Consider the following 16,841-nt stretch of genomic DNA (forward strand, 5'->3'; position numbering starts at 1 on the left):
TGAGGATAGTCAAAGACTGGAAAAGTTGTCCTAAGAAGCAGTAGACTGTAACTACAACTACAAGTTATAGACTATAACTATATCAGCTGTATAATCAGCATCCAATTCTTTGCTCCTCTACAACAGGTTCACTGAAATTTCTGGATTTGCCTCAAATAGGGGTAATTGAAGGCCATTTGGAAAATTTAGTGGTAATGTCTACAGAAGGGAATGAAACAATCTTAGCTCATGACATCAGTGCTAAAATCTTTACAGTGACTTCTACATTTCTGTTTATCATTCATTGTGTTGGAGATTAAGGTCTGGAAGGGATCCAAGACGTGCAAAAGCTCTCTGTACTTGGAAAGCAGTCTCCACACCAGAGACTGTCAGATATATGCCCTGTGTCCATGAATGTCCTCTTTGATACTCTGGAGTTTTCCACGCCCTAATGGTATAAAAACATTCAAATCTGACACACTTCATTGGGCAGAAGAAAACCTGTTGAAAGTAAGAATTCTGATAAGGCCAGGAACTTCAGGTCCCCAGATGATAGCTGCTCCCCTTCCAAAAAACCCATCTACCCCAGCTGTTTCTGGTTGCCCATTCCCTTAAGTCTAAGAAAGAACATCTTCATAGCTTATTGTTCTTTCTAAACTGTAGCAAGCACCTTCTTCTAGACAATATACCTTAGATACACAAAGTCCAGAGATTTAAGGGGCGTCATAGCTGCAGTTCAGCTGAAAATCACTTAGAATAATTAGCTTTCACAATATAGTAAATGAAATAATAAATTAAACCAATGCAATACAATAAATTTCACCTAGTGCAGGTAAAATCATACTTTATATTTGCTGATGTTTGAAATGCTACTGCTGAGTACTTGGCTCTGTAAACATCATTGTTACTGCTGCCTGCCTGCTTTGGGCCTGAAATGTGTCAGAAGATTTATCTGCCTCATCAGCACTTTCTAAACACCCAGGCAGCCAATCGAAACGGGGAGGCATAACAGATGTGCCAACATCTGCTGCAGCAAGCATTTATCTGGACAGTGGAACACATAGCTGCAGATTCAAACTCTTACCCAGTTAGAACTCCATGTGTATGGACAGCCTAGATCTACAACTGTGTGAAGGCTATTTTGGGATATTAATTGAAATCAAGTGAAAATGTAGTTTTTCAATTACATTTGTGAGAAATATACCTTCCTGTAATTCAGTTTATGCCTTTCAAACACAGTAAAGGCAAAATACTATGAAAAAGCTAATTTTTAAGTTGAACTTAGAAATTCTTAGAAAGCACTATTACAATTCCATCCCATCTATGGTTTTGTTTACCTTGAGGTACACACACATTAAAATATGTACAGTTAAAATATGCACACTTTAATCACATAAATGTGCCTATAAATCAAGCACATGAAGCAATAAGAAATTACTTTCAAAACATATTTTGATTTCCTGGCACCAAAGTGAGGTCTATGGGCACCACATCCATGCTGAGTTTCAGCTGTTCAAACTTCTGTTGCACATGGAATGCCCTCTACCCCCTAACACACACTTGTGCAGATTGATAAAATCATGAGATGAAATACAAAGCAAGCTCATCTTCTGCTTTTTGATGCACAATACAGTTTCACCTGTATTCCAGCTCACCAAACCATGCCCTCTAGGAATGACTATCACATTCTCTTTGAAGAGATCCCTCATTAAATAAAAAAGCAAACTCCCAGAGAAAAGGCCTCTCCCGCTTTTTTTTTTGATTTCTCCTCTGAAAGCCCAGCATGAATAATACTGAAACCTTGTTTTAAGCCCAGTTTATTGTAAAAGGTTCCCTCTTGCTAGGGTGACTCAGCCCATGCTTCCTGTGCTCCAGGATTTCCTAGGATCTAAGCTTTAAAATAGCAACATATTATAATAAACTACTTAACATGACTGAGGCTTCTTTTAAAAGAATATGTGAAATAAATTATTACCTCTCATATTTTGTCTGTATAGCTAGATTTCATGTTTCCAAGACAGACTACATGAACATTCAAGTAGAAGGCATATGAAAAATAGCATTAATAAAACCCTTAGAAACATTTTGACTGTAAAGCATACATGGAAGTATGCGGGATAATAATGTAAGAACTGTCTAAACAAAGAATTTCTCCAAAACAGAAGATTTATAATCCACAGATTTCCATAAATATGAAAATATTACCAGCACCTTTCTCTTCCTTCACTGACTGAAAAGCACATTCCATACATTGTTATGTTGCCCAGCAATAAAGTGTTGCTGAACTAAAGTCAATTTTCTTCATTTTCCTGGAACAACATAAGCTCTGACAACAGGAAGAATTTTTATTAGCTTCCAGGTGAAATAAGGAGTAACCCTGAGCTTGTTTTATGAAATCATGAAACAGAATGAATATCACTGACTTGATATATATTTTCACCTGTTTAAAACACAATAAATGGTAATAACCTTGATAAATTTGTCCATGCCAGTTTTCTGTCTTTTTCTTCCCATTCTCTCATGATCCTCTGCAGTCATGGACACAATTCAAATCCCTAAATTGGCATATTTGTTACTTAGAGGAAGTGAGATGACAGCAAATTCATTCACTTTGAATGTCAGGATTTTGTGATAATATACAGCAATACACTCAAAATCAGCGAACAACTGTGGCAGAAATTACCCTGACATTGCCTGGTATCTAAATGACCCAATGACTAGCAAGGAAGAAGAGTGATTTAATGGCCAAAAAAAGAGATGCATTACAATTAAAGGCTTCTGGCTTTTATTGCCAGTTCTGCCACTGATTGATTTGGCAAGTCTCTCAATACAACTGTCCTTAGTTCACCCGCTTGTGAATTCATGTAGCAATACAGGACATTCATAACACTGCAGAACCTCAATAGAATGGTTTTGTTGAATTTATTTATACCTGAAAAGTGACCTCAATACTTGAAAGACTAATGAAAAACTGAAAGAAAAGGGCTGCTCCTTTTATCAATCCTTTGCTCATTTACAGTGTACAATCGACCACAGCTAGGGAGAAATTCCATGTTCATTATTGTCTATGGGTAAATTATACTGATGTAAATTCAAGGGTATTTTAAAAATACATAATCTTATGCTGTTTTATGCCAAATGCATGCTCAGTTTTCTTTTAATTATTATCCAGTGTTATTAAGAGAAATAAAGCAAAAAATATTCCAGTGCTACTTTCCCCTTTTTTGTTTCAACTGTGACCTTTCTATTTTTAGTCAATAGCTGGGTCACAGGCCGGGCATTTCCTACCCAGAACTCTTCAGAGTTAACAGGAGGAAATCACAAGGAAAGGTTTTAGAAGCCCTGACCATTATAAGTGCTTCCTTAGGTCCAGCTGAAACAACTCTAATAATCTATTTACTAATCCAGGAGAATTCTTCACAAGATAGCTTTAAAACAGAGTCCATTTTTTCCTCTTTATATTTGTAAGATAGAACAGGTGGAATGGGGAAATCACCCCAAGTTCCCACAAACCAGACCTTCCTAAGCAGCCAAAACCACAAGCTACAGGCACACACATGCTTGTTGTGAGAAGCATTTGCTTTTTTTGTTGTGAGGTGAGAAGCATCTGCTTTTTCCATTGTAAATCTACAGCACAGCAAGTTTGTTCCTATTTCTCCTACCATACCAGTCAGGTCTGATGACACTGGAAAGACACAATCTTCTCCACCATTTCAGCTCTTCTAAACTACAACACTCCTATCTCTATAAGGATTCATATTTCTTGAAGCCTCCTCTTTTAAATTATGTTTGGTGGTTGCAGAATTCAAAAATTGCTTTTATTTCCTAGAGGTGCATTTTGTGATTTATCTCCAATTTTAAGAAGTTCAGGACAAAATATAAAGATTCCAGTCACAGTAGGAAATAAAGTGAAAAAGGAAGCACAACCTGATATCTAGCTTCATTGTGCAGAAACACTCATCAAGTAACAAAACAAAAGAGCCTGACAGCAGCAATCAGCAGCTCTGGCAGTTGTGTGCACAGAAGCTGTTTCCATAAAAACCTGTTTGTTCAGGTGCTAGCAATTGAGGAGGAGTTCCAGTTGTGTTGCTGCAAGCTCCTGTAATGCTCACACAGGGGTGTTTGCAGAGTGTCAGAGCTCTGGAGGGAGCTGTTACAGGCTATCAGCTCACTAATCTTCATGTTAAAAAGGCCCTAAATATGTATTCACAAGATAGACAGATCTATTTATTTTATTGTTTAAGTAATCCATGTGTTGAAAAGGTCTTAAATAGGAATTCACCAGGCAGGCAGGTCTCTCCTGGACTATTACAGCAGTGGTGGGCTGTTCACTGAGAATGAATATTACTGAGACCACTCTTCAGTGGCCCACGAGAGCCTCAACCCATAAATACTTATAGGTGTTCAAGTAACTTTATTCAGAAAAACAGCCTCACTCAGACTGCTAATCTGAAATGACTCCTTTACTTCTAAGGCAAAAAATGCCAATAAAAATCAATCTCTTCAAAAGTGTAATGTCACAGAACTGATAAATTTGAATTTGCTCCTGAAATACCTTTGCTCATCACAATGGGATGAGTATTACTGGAAGAGGGAACCAGTGTGTTACTGCTGCACTGTATCTACTGCAATGCTCAGATACAGTAGAAGAATAAGAAGAGCAGGGTAAAAGTTTCCCCTATGTTCAGTGGAAAGATGTCTAAACAAATACTTATGGCCAATTCCAAAAGGTTTCTAGTTCATCTCTATTCTAGACCCATTTTTAGTTGTTTGTGAAAAGAGCTGGCAGCATCTGATCCAGAAATGCTCAGGTCAATACAAAACCTTAGGAATTTCAGCAGGTTTGGATCAGACCAATAGTAAATTTGATGGACTAATCTAAATTTACAGTTAACAGATTTATGAGTGCAAATACTTATCAAAACATTTAAAGGAATGGCTGTGCATAACCATAAATTAGCATTTGCATTCAACATTTATTTCTGTATTCTGACGGAAAAATCTGTCCCTTGGGTCTACAAATCAGAACATGATCTTAAGAGTAATAATTTTTGCCCTGAAGTATTAGCCAACCCTCAGAGCACTATGTACTGCTGTGCTCAGGAGGAGGATGATGCAGTATAGCAACTTGCATATGAATATTCTAATTTCCAGAAGTCCTATTTTCTATAGGATGGGAAGAATCCACACAGCATGTGTGTAGTTTCCAGCTCATGCTCCAAGTGGGAAAAGTATCACATGGTTTTTTCTCAAAATGTTTTTTTTTTCTCACACGGTTTTTTCTCAAAATACCATGCTCTTTCCTCCAAGAACTCTTATCCTTTCATTGCCTGGACACAAAAGGCTCCATAAAACACGACCACAGAAATATTTTACCTGCACATGATTCATGTGGCTCTCTGCATGCTTACTGATATGCACAAAAAAGTAATGGAGCAAAAAAGTAACATAAAGCTGCTCAATGGTTTTTAAATGAAGAGCATCAGAATACCTCATAATTTCATATAAGGTCAACTCTATCCTAAGCAACTTTTCAGAGGTACTGGTCTTAAAACTCTCCCAATCTATCAGGCCTAGCATTGGTGTGCATTAGAACTAAAGTCATCAGACTCAGGTGGGCTAACACAATGGCTGCCATTCTCCCTTTTCCACTCTGAAATGTTTCCCTCCTGGTATGATGGACTGTTGATATAATTTTCCAGGCTCCTGAAAGCTGAAACAATCACTTGTGCTTAGAAATGAAAATAATCAGAGCTATAAAGTATTTTAGGCAATTATTCTGGTTTCTTTTGTGCATCCACATTGACTAACACCCAACCTTCCTCCAAAAAACACCACCTCAATGTTGACAGCAAATTTAAGTATAGTCTTCCTCAGATATGCAACAACAGAAAATGCAAACCACTTCTATTCCTTCTCAGGGATGTCTGCTTTTGCTGTTTGGAAGAAGCATTCAGCTGGAAATCCTCAGCTTTTCCTATCTGAGATATATGAGGTTTTAAAAGGTGTAATCCCCCAGCAGAAAGCAATCACCTCCCATTCTGCTTGTGCTCAAAAGCCACTTCAGTACATACATAGTGTGAAGGTCTCTGCCCATGGATAAGGACCTGGTGACTAAACAGCACTACCAGCCTGCTTGTAACATCTTATTTTCTTGTCTCATTAGACTTGATTGCACAGGACAGATATCAGTTATATTTTCTTTTGACCAGCTCTGTCTTTACAACATTCTTTGTTGGTTATCTTTTTTCTACCTATTTTTGTAACAGTCCCACCATTTCAATGACTCTGTCCCCTTGATTTCTGTATTACTGTTAATGCTCTGAAACAAGTATACAAAGTTTCCCTCTCCTGGATAGTAGGTTTAGAAATATTATTAAGCGTGCACCATTAGCTTACTTATTTCTCCCTAGTACCTGTAGCCTCTATTCTTACAAGGACAAATTTTAGAGCAAAGTTTAACACAGATTTACTGGGGACTGTGATGTTTTTAGTCATTTCACCTCATTGGAACCAGCAAGTGGGATCTATAATCTAAACTCACTTGTCCAGCAGAAAGCCACTCATAGTCAGGCTGGGTGGGTTTGTTCTGAATATCTCTGGCTCTCTTTCAGTGATATTGATTACAAGTCCAATGGAGCACTTACACATCAGTCCATTCCTGCTTCTTAAAAGTCCTCATGAGTATCTGGCTATGCAAGAATTGCAAATCTTTTGATGCTTTCTGCCAACACTGACTGATGTGGGCTCTGCCTTACCATCTACCAGCAATTCAGATTTCTTTCAGATTTCTTTTCGGACAATTTTTGCAGTAACAACACAAGAATGCACAAGCTGGCAGATGAAAATCCCCCAGCTTCATCATCTTCCCAGCCATTTGTTTAAAGTATGGTACTGTATGGAGCCTAATGAGCCTCCCTGGGAGTGCATCCTTCCAAGACAATTGGCTCATACTTAACTTCATTGCAGTGTGACAATCTGACCACAGCCCACAGGGTTTTTCTAGCTTACAGCTGGAGTAGAAGAGTCTTATAAGTGTCTAATCCTACCACTGCAAGTGTAAGTCCATAGCCCCAGTGCTGGCCATCATATATGATCCTCCTCTTGGTGTCTCATGGTGGTAGCTCAGGTACTTAAACACTAGCACATATCTGTAAGCAAGAACCAAAGCGATTAGAGTTTTTCAGGTCTTTCCCGTTCTTGGAAAACATTTTTGTTTCCAGCACCCCCTTTGCTAATGATCTTATTTCCTTACTTCCTAATGTGGCCATATATTTTGTGTTTGTGTCTCAGAACTGATGCATTCTTCATTTACAAACCATTTCTTGGAAATAATGAGGTGTTGTTGTAGATCTTTTTCTGCTCACTATCTTGTTTCAATTCCTTTCTGAAATCTCCACGTTTGGATTTTAATCCATTTAAAATTTTTGCCATGGAGACCTGCGAGCTACTTGTTTCCATCCTTTTGTACAATGGGAAAATTAATGTGCATTTTGGAAACAGAACCATGCTCTTGACAGCAGACAAGTTTTTCGCTGTGTGTGATTAGCTAAAGTTCAATCAGAAAGTTGTCACAAATGAAAAAACAACTATAAAATCAAGGAACACTGATAAAATCATCCTTCTAAATAAAGCACAGTAAAAACAATAAACCTCTTTCCCCTAAACACAGGACAAATCAATCAATGTGAGATAGAGAACACTCTGTGGCTCTTCCATCCAGCCTGCAGACTGAGGGGTGGCATGAGCAGGGCTTCTGCACCCTTCTCCATGCTGCTTTCACCCTAAGATGGTGGATATGATGTGTTCAAAATCCAGAAACAAAGCAACACACTTTTGAGACAATTTAATACAGGAAGTAATATAAAAGCTGGTCTTTAATTGGAGATCTCCAAAGGAAAGTGAGGAAAAATGCCCACATCACATAGGGTGAATACAGTTTTGTAAGTTTAGCATTGGAGCATAGCCTCTACTCCACCCCTGCCCTGCTGCTTCTCCCCAGGACTGGCAACAGGAGCTGGGAATTTCTTTTTGACTCTGAGACTCTTTTTTGGGATAGAGATGTATAACTCTGAGGACAATGCTCTCAGTTTTTCCAGATCCCTGGTAATGGCAAGGGAGCTTAATAAGCTCTTACAGGGACCTGAAATAGCAAATAATACACCCAGTGAGTAACCTAAACCATAATATTACCATATGGGCTTAAACTTTGGGAATATCTTTAATGTTTAGAGCTCTGCTAATTAAAGGCTGTGAGATATTCTTGTTCCTCCTAAAAACGCACATATTTAGTAGAAAACATTCTTCTCAAAGGAGTCTAGACAGTTTCTTTCCCATTTAAATTTCACATCAAACACTTTATTTCAGTCACTCAGTGAATATGCCCTAGGCAACTGAATCACAGCTAACAGCAAATTAATGACTATGATGTTGTGATTAGCAGAGAACACAGGCAACTGAGAACCTGTCCAAACATTTACTGTAGTCACAGCATTTATGCCAGTCTTTACTGGGGATAAATAATGGCCACAAAGAGGACTTGATTCCACCAGGTAGACCCTTTAAAAAGTGTCACTGATAGTAATATATAAATGTTGAAAATTATTTCTGTTTTACCATTAAAAAAAATCTAGATGCTTACATTACTAATTAAATTACATACTACCAGAAAAAAATCGTTTCTATTACATTTCAGGAACAAGCATCATGAACAAACACACTTGACAGAGAAATTTAATACTGTATTACACAGGGGAAGCCAAAATAAAACTTGAAGTCTGAGACTCTGATGCTGTGAGACCCTACACCAAAATCCAACTGGGAAGAAATAATAATTTCACTCATCCATAGCAATGATTTTTTGAGGAGTTCAAATAAAAGTTTGCTTGTTCTGATAAGATCCACTGAGTAGACGTTATTTGATTTTCCAGATTCCCCTGTCTGCTGGAAGAGCAATGGGCTGAACGTGCAGTTGAGCGTCTTAGATGCTAAAGACACAATAAAAGTGAACTCACTGAGTATTTGCCAAGGCTCTTGCCTTTCATTTAATTTCCAAATGCCATCCAGTCATATGAAACCTTTATAGGGTTTCTTAAAGTAGAGCAAACAGGAGGGTGGGAAGTTTTTAATCTTGTATTAAAGATTTTAAATTATTTATAATCATTCTTATTTAAAACAGAGTAACTTGAACTTATGAAAAGACTCAGCACTTTAATAATAAAAAGAACCATCTGCTTCTTGTGCCTGTTCCTATAAATATTTTGTTACTAGATGACAGTGGAAAACATGAAAGCTAATGACTGACTGACAAGTAGATTATTTAGATATTGAAATGAAAATCTAATGAAGAGCAACATCACTAATCATATGTTATCATTTTGGGAAGCTTCACATAATGATTTTCCAGTGACTCAGAAAAACATCCACCCTTGTCACCAGACAGTGCAATACATTAGCAGCAAAGGGAGATTTGTGGTACAGAGCACAATCTCTTATAATTGCAATACTTACAATGTCAAATATCAAAGAGCAAGTAATAAAAACTATATTCATTGTCCAATTTGAAGCATGATCTTAAAAACACTCAGGCACACACCCAAATATCTAGAAGACTGATTTCTAATGCATGAAATACAAGGACAATTGATTCTTAAAATTAGAGGCAGGAGGAGGAAAGCAATAAAGCTTCCAGTAACCATTTGTGGAAAGGTGCTTTAAAGTGTTAAATCTACTAAAGAGAAGCATTTGAGTTACAGCCTCCACTGCAGAAAGACAGAACATGTTAAACAAGCCTCCTAGACTGCAGAATTCTGCTTTCAAATTTCACATCTTTAGCTTAACCCTAGCCTAACCCCAGTAAATCCTGTGACATCACACAAGTATAACACAAAACTGCCTTTTGTGATGATTTTTAAGAAGTATTCCCACTCTTCTTTTTCTCAGAGGAGCCTGCTATCAGCTGTGTAAATGTCATATCTGTAATAACAGAAAGAGAGGGTGAAGTGTGCCCATGATCTTACCTCATACTCAAAGTCCTCTGCTCTATCTGCATCAGCAGGCAGGCTGGAAAGATACTCATTGCCTTCATAAAATTCATGCTCCACTGGGTGAAGAGAATGGCAGCTATGTGGAACAAAGCAGTACAATAACAATAGATGAGAAAATATGGGTTTTTTTTTAATTAAAAGGTCCCACCTCACCCCCCTCCACTGTCACCTCCTCCCCCTGCTGCCAACCCAGTCTCACTTCATAGTTTTCTCATCTCAGAAATGCTTGTCTGAACGGCTGGACAGCCTGAAAGAACCAAGTACCTGAAAGAGCCAGTACCAAGAAGCAGCACAGGCTGCTTTCCCTGAAAAGCTCATACTCTGGTTGAGTTCATTTTGCTGGATTCATCTTTAGGCATATTTACACAGGGTGATTTCTTATAAGGATCTGGTTTGAACCAAACTGCTTCACTGTGACATTTTGGATTTCTTACACCCATAAAGGTACATAACTCCAGATTCAGGTGCTGTGTCATGGCTGGGGGGAAACTCATTAATTATCTTGTCATAGTCTTAATCTACAGGCCATATCAGGCTCACAAACTGCTCAAGAATTTATGTAAAATAACTTGCATTATCCACTTGTGTTAAAGTGGTAACAACATGGTGAAGCGCACTTGAGCAACTGCACAATTACAAATGTTAGTATACTGTACTGTTAAATGGGTTTGGAACACAAAGAATGAGGTCTTTACAGCATCTTTAGACCCAAGGCTGGATCCCAACCATGTAGTATCCACGGTGGACCTATTTCAGCAGAGGTTGAAAACTCTTCCCCATTCTGAGGGCACAGGAACTTCAATCACAGTAGCCCAGAGTTTAGAAATACCCAGTAAAAACTCAGAAATACATGTATCCTGTTCCTTGCTGTGCAGCAGTCAGCAGTAAGTCAAATCCATCTTGCCCAGAATTTCCAAAAATGGACCTACATCAAAGTTAAAAGTGTCATGTTCTGCATTAGCATCAATTCTGCAACTCCACACAACATGCCAGCAAAGCAGTGAAAAGGCTCTAGGGCTATGATATTTTTTGGCAGGCTACAGAGGGTCTGTAGGGTCATCTGAGGTCACCCACAACATGATGTTATTTATGAGGTGGGGTTAAAAGAGGAAGAACCCTACACCCTATTTATGTATAAGCACCACCTGCTGGAGTTTGCATCCAATTCAGTTTCAAGGAGAGAAAATTTAATTAATATATTTTGCCATATGACAGATGAAAAGGTACTTTTTCATATCTATATTTTTGGAATTGTTTTGCTTTTGATAAGGGGAACTTTATATTAAATCACTTGTTTCCTTGATTTGTTTTTGTAAAAAAAATTGGAAGAAAAGAAAACAAGACAAGCTCTTTCTAGGTCTGAAGAAGACTTTTTGGTACTTTGGAACACAGAAGTGTTTTTCTTCTTGACTAGGGCTTAGCTTTGGATGAACGGATACATAAACACAAAGTAAACATGTCTGAGATTCCTCCCTGTAGCCCTAATCTACAAGCAGAGTTTAGGAAAGCTGTCACTGAAGCCTGTATGGGATAATGGTTATCAACAACATTTATTATTTATTTAAAATGTTCCTGAGATTTTTCAGGAGAAGGCTAAAAGATCATCCCTGCAATGCCTCAATCCCGCAGGTAAACAGCAGAAAAAGATAAACCATACCTATCTGAAAGGAGAAAAGGGCAGATATCTGGAACTGGTGGTGTGGAAGGCCTTAGCTTGGCCAGAGCCATGATGTGCTCAAAAGTGATGTCAGTCTGAGTGCTGGCATCCATGAGCCGAACATCCTGAGAGCCACTGTGAGCCTTGGCAGCTGGGGCTCGTCGTAGCACCTGAACCACGATGGGCTCCTTGGCATTGCGGAAAGCTTCCACGGCCTCCTCGTGAGTGGCCTTGGACAGGTCCTTCCCATTGACCTAGGGAAAACAGGGAACACAGCCAGGGTGAGAGAAAAGGCAGCATAAAAACATGGGTGTAAAATATAGGGGGATGAATTATTTGTGCAGCACATCAAGTCACCTGATGACATCAATGAGCATATTTTGGTATCCATGCAAGAGGGAATATACAGATGGAAGGAGAAATAAGTTCTTTAATCTTTCCTAGAAATTAGAAATGGTTTGAAGTCTTCCATAAGTGTCCCACCCAATGGAATCCAAACACAGCAAAAAACCCCCAATATTTAGAAAGTAATTTAAATTATTTCCTCTTATCCTATTTTATTAACTTTGTAAAATACAGCTAAAATAGGAAGGGTGCCTTTAATTTTGAATTTCAGCATTTTCTGTGGTATGCAATTGTTTTAAAGGATTTCTGGCATAGCACTGTTATTAATGCAGATGTCAATAAACATGTCTCTGATGTCTAAAAAGAAACAAGGCCAATTTTCAATGTTTTGTCACTTATCTGCTACGGCCATTATACAACCATTAAGACCACAGATAGGAAGATTGAACTAGCACAGTCAGCTGCTGGTCTTTCAAGGAAAGAGAACTTACTCAATAAATAATTTGCTATGAACAGACAAATAATCAACCAGAGAAAATTACATTGCAAATGTAGCATAGCTTGGCAAAACTAAAAGACTGTGCCAAGATTTCTTTCTGCTACAGGCAAAGCAGCAAATTCCTCCTGGTCTAGATGAGACCTAAAATAATGTAACTGCAAGGTTTGATTATGCTAAATTTATACAAATTCAGGTGCTTGGGGCAAGATTTGCAAGCATCAGCCCACTAAAAAATGCGAAGGGTAATTGCTCAATGGCAGTCAGTAGCTAAGCCCTTGAACACAGGGCTGTGCAACATCCTTTCAGAGAAAATACTATTCCACTGGTTCCAGAGCAGTGGGGCCCCTGTTGACTGCTACACAGGACCTAACTGTTGTGAGATATTGTGGAAATGAGATGATCCTGTGCTGGGGTAGAAAGGCAGGGTTTTCTAGTAAGAAATGTGAATACCTGAAGGCACCAAAACCTGCTTAAAATTTATATTCCCAGGAAAACTTCTACACTGCCAGCAAATCAGAAATAGGAGTCTGCCACAAGGTCATGCTCAAATTATCTTCTTTGTATGGACAATGTGTCATAAAAACTTCATAAAACTTAATGAACCCTCCCCAGAAATGGGACAGACCCATAAATTACTTTTCCACAATGTTTGCAAATAGCGGTGGAAATGAAAATTTCTCTGCCACATCACTCCTTCATTCAAGAAACTCTTGGAAATTTCTTGCCAAAAAGGACAAAGGCAAACAGGAACAATGTCAGCAAACTCAAAAGAGCCTCAATAACTCAGCAGCCTTCAGCAACATTTTGAAGAAACTTGTGCAACCATAGTCCTATCATATTTATGTGTATGGCTAGCATACTGCTTACCATTAATTTCAAGTATATATCAATTCAGTACATTTCCAGAGTATATGCAAAAGTACAAGGTAGCATCATCTTTCCTCTGACTTAATTTCCAAAGAATCAGCCCTTTCACACCCATGTCACTCACAAGGACATGCCAAATAAATGCACTGTGATGTAGCCACCAATGTAAAAGTCAGCTGATCTTTCTAGCTGGACCTGATGCACTGATGAGAAGCCTACAAATTTTGAACACATTTCTGTACATATAAAAGCTCAAAACTCTTTATGCTGAGTGCCTGGGGCACCCAAAAGTACCACACCACTGCAGCCTAGACTGTGACCAGGTAATTCAAATGGCAGCTAGGCTGGTCACCTAAGATCAATGCATATCTCTGGTCTGTCTGATAACTGAAGCAGAAAAATTAAGATTTAATGCTATAATTTTATCATTTAGACTATCATCCATAAAATCATAATTAATTATCATTTCATTTGCATGGGAAAATATCAGTTGTATCTAAGAGGAAAAGCCAGAGCTGTCAAAGAAAAAATTAAGTTATAAGAAAACCAAAGAAATTTCCCCCAGAAGAGAACTTCTGCAAACCCTCCCTGCTAACACAAGTGACACTGCCAGGGTGTTCAGACTCAGCGTCATCTAATGGAGGCAATTCGAGATAAAGCTTCAAGCCTGGGTCTTCCTGACACTCTTCAGTCTCTGCTTCATTCTTGTTTCTAACTCAGATCCTATCAAGGTCACAGTTTTTCAGTGTCTGTGACTTTTATAAAAAGAGTGGCCTATAGGCTAGGCTGTCTGAGGGACGCTCATACCTAAGGCCCTAAGAATAGAAAAATTACTTTCCTGGCTCCCCAGTCCCTTTCAATACTTTTTCAGCTTCAGACAACTATATGGTGTTTCTCCTAAAAGTACATGTTTGAGAATAAACACCACATAGCAATGTATCAATTCTTTTCCTCTATTCAAGAATAAAACATGCAATCCTTCTGTATCCCAGCTGAACCATGTGGATATTGGCACAAGATAACCATTTGATCACAGATCCATATCAACAATCTAAAAGACATTTGGATAGCATACAAAACCCTTTTTTTTTTTTGAAAACCAGAAGCTCTGTCTATTCACATCAGTCAACACTTATCACTTATTCTGAGGAAATAGACATAAATTCACAATAATGCCATTTACATGCAAATTTTATTTCTAAAGAATAATAATATTTTAAAATCACATGAATGTGAAAAATCACAAAAGATACACATTTTCATTTATCCTGGGAACCTATGTCTGATCTCTATTTTCATTTAAATGCCTATTTAATTTGATGACTTCAAACACATTCTGTCCTTTATTTGGTTTCTTATGAAACACAAGCACAGTGGACTCAATACTTGTTTAAACTGTCACTTGAAGTTCATCAACACACTTTGTCGATCTGCACAAAGGTCACATAATTTACAAATGCCTCCTTTTTCAGAAGAAAATATATAGCTGAATTACTCTATGCTGGCAGCTGTCCTGCCCACTTGGGGCGGAGGAGAATTTTTTAAAACCCTGAAGCCAGTACTACATATGGGGTTGGAAGCACTTTCCCTGCAGGTTCTTTAAGGATCTTCTTCCTGCATTATCCCCCAACTTAACTCTCACACACAGTTACCCTGGGAGTTAAAGACAGCTGAGCACTTATTTACAACAAGCCATTTACAGGTTCTTAGCGGACGATTAAATAAATTCCTCGCCTCTGAAAGGTTACTTTCAGTGGAATCCAGGGTACTATTTTAAGTGGATAGAGAAATCAGTCACTTTTAACAGTCAACACAAAGACAAGGGAATACATTTGTTGTAGCAGATGGGCTAATTAATCCACAAGCTAGTTGTGAATGTTAAGTAAAGAATATATCTTTTCTCATGTAAACCATCCTCCTGCCCTCTTTGATTAAGCTTTTGTTTAATGAAAGCTCTCTCCCCCATCCCCGGCTATTGGACACACTGCAAAGTCTGGGCCACTTGTCAACATCTCCCCCAGAGTGACTAGTGGCCACTGCCTGGATCCTTGCCATCCCCTTTGGATTCTTGCTCTAAACCCAGCCACATGCAAAACTTCATCAGCATCAGAAAATAAACAAGGAAATGGGCTTTGTCTTTCATGCAAACATCAAATGACATTGGCCAACTGCCACTTCTAATGCCAGCACCAGTGTACACAGGCTGTTCCCACACAGGAAGGTGGGCAGCAGAGAAGGACAGGACTAAATAACAAAACAGTGACTATGAAATATGTAGAAAAATGGTTGTTAAGTTATCTTAATGTTATGAGTGCTAAAGAAAAGGTGAAGAAAAATCAGTCCTTCAATGAAGACTGCTTCCAGGACTTAAGTGCCTGTGACTGAAAATTTAAACTGCCTTGTCTGTCTTCTAACACTTTTCTGCTCTTGATCTTGATTTCATGCTGGGCAGAATTTTTGAAAGAAAATAGCCAGAAACGTAAATGTTTTCAGTAGTTTTTACTTTTTCCATATTAAGAGAAAAAGGAAAATAGCAGAAAAAAGGGAAAAAAAGGAAAAAGTATTTATAGTCATGTGAATACAATCATCACAAAATCATAAGTAGCTCATGAGATAACCTCCTACCCTCAGCAAATATCTGGCATATGAAAGTTTAAATTTAAGATCACCTCTGCTGAAGTAAAATCCTTTGAGACACTTCATTTATTCAGCAGAGGCAATGGGAAGAATAACTGAAGTGTTCTGCAAGAGCAGAGATGTCTAGACACACAGCTTTCCTAGCTAAATGACAGAGATGCTGTCTGACACGATGATGGAGTTTCACACAAGGCTCACTGTCCTAGGAGATTTCAACACCCACGCAGAAGATGCCCCTGATCTGACAGGTGCTAAATCTGCTCTCATCACAGCAGTCTCCCCACCTTCAGTCTCTCACCCTAAATACACCCAGGCTACCATTCCCTGGGTGCATCCTTGGACAGCAGACTGGCACAAAGATCGAACACTGTCCTTAAGTTTGACCAGTCCTTCTTTAGGACAGGAATCTGAGCCTTTCCTAACTGCAGGCAACAGAGAAAAAAGAACAAAAACATCTCAGCTTCCTTCCAGATTTACAGCTTTTGGCATACAGAAACTCTAGGAAACTTCTACTGCTGAGGGCCAACAGCTGCGAGGCTCCCTGGGCAGGACAGGCTGGCATTGCACATGTCACAGTGCCAGCCTGTCAGCTGCTCCCAGTGACACCCATGCTGCAGAGGACACTGAGTCTTCTGCTAACACTCGTGTGATAGCTCATCTACAGAAAGGGCATTTGACACACTGACATTTTAGGTTACAGTTTAGTACTAAGCCGCATTTCTTCAGCAAGTTAATCTGAAAGACAGCAAATTCAGCCATTATCCAATACCACTACCTCAGTCAGAGTTCATGCAAGCTCAGTAAAGGGACA

The 16,841-nt window shown here is 38.7% G+C and overlaps 1 protein-coding gene across 2 annotated transcripts in view; it reads right to left on the reverse strand.

The window, feature by feature from the left end:
• The window catches only part of PDZRN4 (PDZ domain containing ring finger 4), a 227,861-nt gene that overhangs the window by 27,020 nt on the left and 184,000 nt on the right, over window positions 1-16,841 (reverse strand). For both annotated transcript variants that reach the window (XM_064702588.1, XM_064702589.1), the window contains 2 exons: window positions 11,683-11,936; window positions 9,999-10,101 (listed from right to left, as the gene is read on the reverse strand). In XM_064702588.1, coding sequence (XP_064558658.1) covers window positions 9,999-10,101; window positions 11,683-11,936 — 357 coding nt within the window. The remainder of the gene's footprint in view (window positions 1-9,998; window positions 10,102-11,682; window positions 11,937-16,841) is intronic.

The sequence above is a fragment of the Zonotrichia leucophrys genome, chromosome 1A (assembly GCF_028769735.1).
Source record: "Zonotrichia leucophrys gambelii isolate GWCS_2022_RI chromosome 1A, RI_Zleu_2.0, whole genome shotgun sequence".
Lineage (NCBI taxonomy): Eukaryota > Metazoa > Chordata > Aves > Passeriformes > Passerellidae > Zonotrichia > Zonotrichia leucophrys.